Source organism: Anarrhichthys ocellatus, unplaced genomic scaffold (genome assembly GCF_004355925.1).
Source record: "Anarrhichthys ocellatus isolate YVR2014 unplaced genomic scaffold, GSC_Weel_1.0 scaffold160, whole genome shotgun sequence".
Classification (NCBI taxonomy): domain Eukaryota; kingdom Metazoa; phylum Chordata; class Actinopteri; order Perciformes; family Anarhichadidae; genus Anarrhichthys; species Anarrhichthys ocellatus.
In genome coordinates this window covers 74514-78102 of record NW_022280190.1, presented here as the reverse complement: position 1 = coordinate 78102, position 3589 = coordinate 74514, and the positions used below count along the sequence as shown (strand labels likewise).

At 42.1% G+C, this 3589-nt stretch overlaps 1 protein-coding gene across 1 annotated transcript in view; it reads left to right on the top strand.

Moving 5' to 3' along the window:
• The first annotated feature begins 8 nt into the window (after positions 1–8).
• The window catches only part of grk3 (G protein-coupled receptor kinase 3), a 55792-nt gene continuing 52211 nt past the window's right edge, over positions 9–3589 (top strand). Inside the window, exon 1 of the mRNA XM_031878065.1 lies at positions 9–185. Coding sequence (XP_031733925.1) covers positions 73–185 — 113 coding nt within the window. The 5' untranslated portion in view covers positions 9–72. The remainder of the gene's footprint in view (positions 186–3589) is intronic.

Sequence of the window (3589 nt, the reverse complement as noted above, 5' to 3'; positions counted from 1 at the left end):
CCCACACACACACACACACACGCATCCATCCCTGGTTGTTTTATCGATTTTTGGTCGTCCCAGGGTCGAAAGATGGCGGACCTCGAAGCAGTGCTCGCCGATGTCAGTTATTTGATGGCGATGGAGAAGAGCAAATCTACTCCAGCGGCCAGGGCGAGCAAGAAGATCATCCTCCCGGAGCCCAGGTAAAAAAAGCACCTTTTTAAACAGCAGCTTTATGTGTGCATGCATGTTAACGGATGGATGTGTTTTTGTGTGCACGCTATGCAGCCATATAGGGAGATGGAGGCGTGCTTCCTCCCCCCAAAAACCCCTCTCTCACTTACAGTAGATGCTCAAATATGATTCCTTGTAAACATGCTGCAACTTCATGATGATCACCCCCAAAAACCCCCATGCCTGACTTCACCAGCATGTTATTCCTCTCATCTAACTTACGGAGAAGTTAACTGGTGTGCATGTTCAGCAGCTACATGCACAACATGTCACCATATTGTCTTCTTTTGTTCTCTCTGATCGATACCAATACATGTCCTGTTCATGTCAGTATGTGATCATAGATACAACACATTTCTGGAGGCTGCAGTCTGTGCTGTTGTTGCCCCCCCCCTCTCTCTTTGATGCAGTTGCACTGTCACTATGTGCAGCTCTTGATGCTGTAAACCTCTGCACATCTGAGCTGTTTGCAAAGAACCCAGCGTGAGCAGGTCTTCAGAGACTACATCTAGAATCTGATTAAATACCCCCCCCCCCCTCCAACATGTACACATCACTGCACACCCTTTCGTCCCTGCAGCTACGCAGCATGTCGGCCTTGGATGTGTCTCTTTTTACGGGCCTGCAGCGAGCAGCTTGATTGAAGAGGATGTGGTTAAGATTTGGTTATTGAAATGGTTTGTTTTACATACAGAGACCTTCACAGAAACCATTTGGGTTTTTAGTCAAATGATCACCGTTGTGTGTGTGTGTGTGTGTGTGTGTGTGTGTGTGTGTGACCGCTGTCAGGTTGGATTAGTGCTCGTGGTGTTTTGCATTCATGACCTCGTACTTCAACATTTATTAATCGCCAACTGAAAACCCTTCTTCACACGCCCACATGTGTAAACAGAGTGGCTCCACACTTCAAAGTGCTGATGTGGGTTAAACATCCATTTATATTTAAACCTTTCTGTTGTTGTTTGGAGGAGGTCAGCTGGTCGCTTACTGACTGACTTGTGTTGGCAGATCAGCAGAAAGCGACGGTCCAGACGGTGCGTTACAGTCGTGGATATGAATCGAAGGGGAGCTAATTAAACGTGACACCCTGTTAGATCGATTGATGATGTGTGAGTTTAGAAAGATTTAAAAGCAGAAATGCTCTGCTTAAGGAAACACGTTGACCTCCAGTGTTTATCAAACTGTCTATCTTAACCTCGGACGTCTCACTAGATATAATCATTATTTAATAATAAGTCCAACGCGTATCAATCACAACATCTCAGTGTTCCTCTTTTAGATCATACGTCACGTCAGGGTTCTAGCCCGTTAGCTTCTATCGACATTAGCTTCACGCTACCGCTAAACATTTGTGTATTTTTATTTTTTTTTTTCTCCTCATTCAAGTTGGTAAATGTGGGTTTCCTTCCTCCTCATCGGTTTCAGTTTGTGTCAGTTTGGTTTTAAAAAAACTCAACGTGCAGTAAACGTTTAAATAATGTGTAACTGTGAGCTGGTCCTCTGCACGTTCTAACAAACAACTTTCTTGCGTTGGTCACAAGTGACACAAGTAAACAGCTGACGTCAAACAGAAGCTGTGTGTTTAGTCATATTTATGCATATTTAATATGCTGCAAAAGCTGTTTTTTAAAGGTTCCTATGAACGTCTAAAGACGTTTCTATTGGTCACTGGGTCTGTGATTTAAAAAAACGTCTTTGAAGCCTGTCTGCCGTCAATATTAATATTTTAACTCATAGCTTTAAATAGTAATTGAGTCTATTATGTAAATATTGAGACGGTAAGTGTGATTTTGGTAATATTAAATTTTTTACTTCAAAGTGTGATCGGTAAACCCAACAAATCTAAATTATGGTAAAAAACAAATACAGTACGATAGGTCAGAATTTACTCTTTGCTAAGTCCCGCCCCTCAAAAAGCAGACTGGCCAATTGTATAGATCTGGAGCTCGTCGTGGTTAAATGTTGCGTCACGGTGATGCTCGTTGGGGTGGAAGAAGAGCTACGTTAGCGTTGCATTAGCTAGCGTTGGCATGTCTACGCTACGCTAGCTACCGGAGGTCTACTGAATGTATTTGTTTCTTCATTGCAGTGTCTTCTGTCTGTCTTCACTTTCAGAAAACTAGATGATGTTTATTTGGGGAGTGCAGTTAGTGACAGTGTGGTCTCCAAGGGGGCGGGGCTTATCAAAGAGTAAATTGGACCGGGAAGTCTGTAAATCTACAATAAATAGACAAACTTTTGTTGAATCAGCTGATTGCTGACGTTTCTCGTCTTGTTGGAGGACGGAGACCTGTGACATCACGATGGCCAACCTATAGAGATGCTAAGCTAGCCTTTAGCATTGTTAGCCTTATGCCAAACGATCAAAACAAAAGAGGTCTTTACGTCTCTCTCCTGTTGACCAGCAGCTCTGTGCGTTGAACACAAACCAACCAGCCAACAGTCAGTAAAGCTGGAGTAGAGATGATGTCCAGAAGGACAGAAGGAGAAACATCATGAAGGACTTGGAGATCAACAGGTTTCTGGAGATGAACACATATCTAAGAGAGAAGCTGTTTGAAGGAATGAAAGAGGTCCAACAAGTCCTCCAGCTTAGCAGCAATATGGTCTTGAGTGCAAAAAAACAGAATATCTGGTGAACGTACTCATTGATTGTCTGCTGTGTGAACAATAAATAACCGATCAATTAATGAATGATTTGTAAAATATAAAATATTTGGTTTTTAAATCAAGCATTAAGAAACAGTGTTTAAATCTAATGATTTAAACACCCGAACAATTTGAAGACCCAGTGAGCTATTAGACCCGTGTTAAACTCTTCTAAAAGACACAAAGTGAACACCAGGTGATGTCGGATAGATTATTGATAGATTATTGATCTGTTGTTAAATTCAGGCTGTGTGTCTTTGTCTCGTTTGACAGCAAAAACTTTCTTTCTAATCGAGTCCGCTGCTCCTCATCAGATGTTCAGACAAGAACCCGGGTTGCGAAACATCGACGCTGGAATTTAATCTGAGGATTTAGAACCACGAGGCTCCGACGCTTCTAAAGACAACAGCAGGTTATAAGACTGATCGTCAGGTGATCAAGAGGAGAAGCATGTAGTCACTGAGATCACCTGATGAAGCTCTGGTACTGGTTAACCTTCCCATCACATTTTACTCTCTGTGGTCTTGATTTTCACTTCAAAATAAAAGTCCTGCTCCTCTATGGAAACAGAACCATCAAGACTAGAAATAGAGAGAACTAGAACATGTCTTTAGTGCAGAATAACAGTTATAACGATATAATTCATCTCTAATATCTGTTTTATATTCATGTGAAAACGGTGCTGCTAACGTTACTAGCTCTCCTCCTGTTGGTTAGCCGTTAG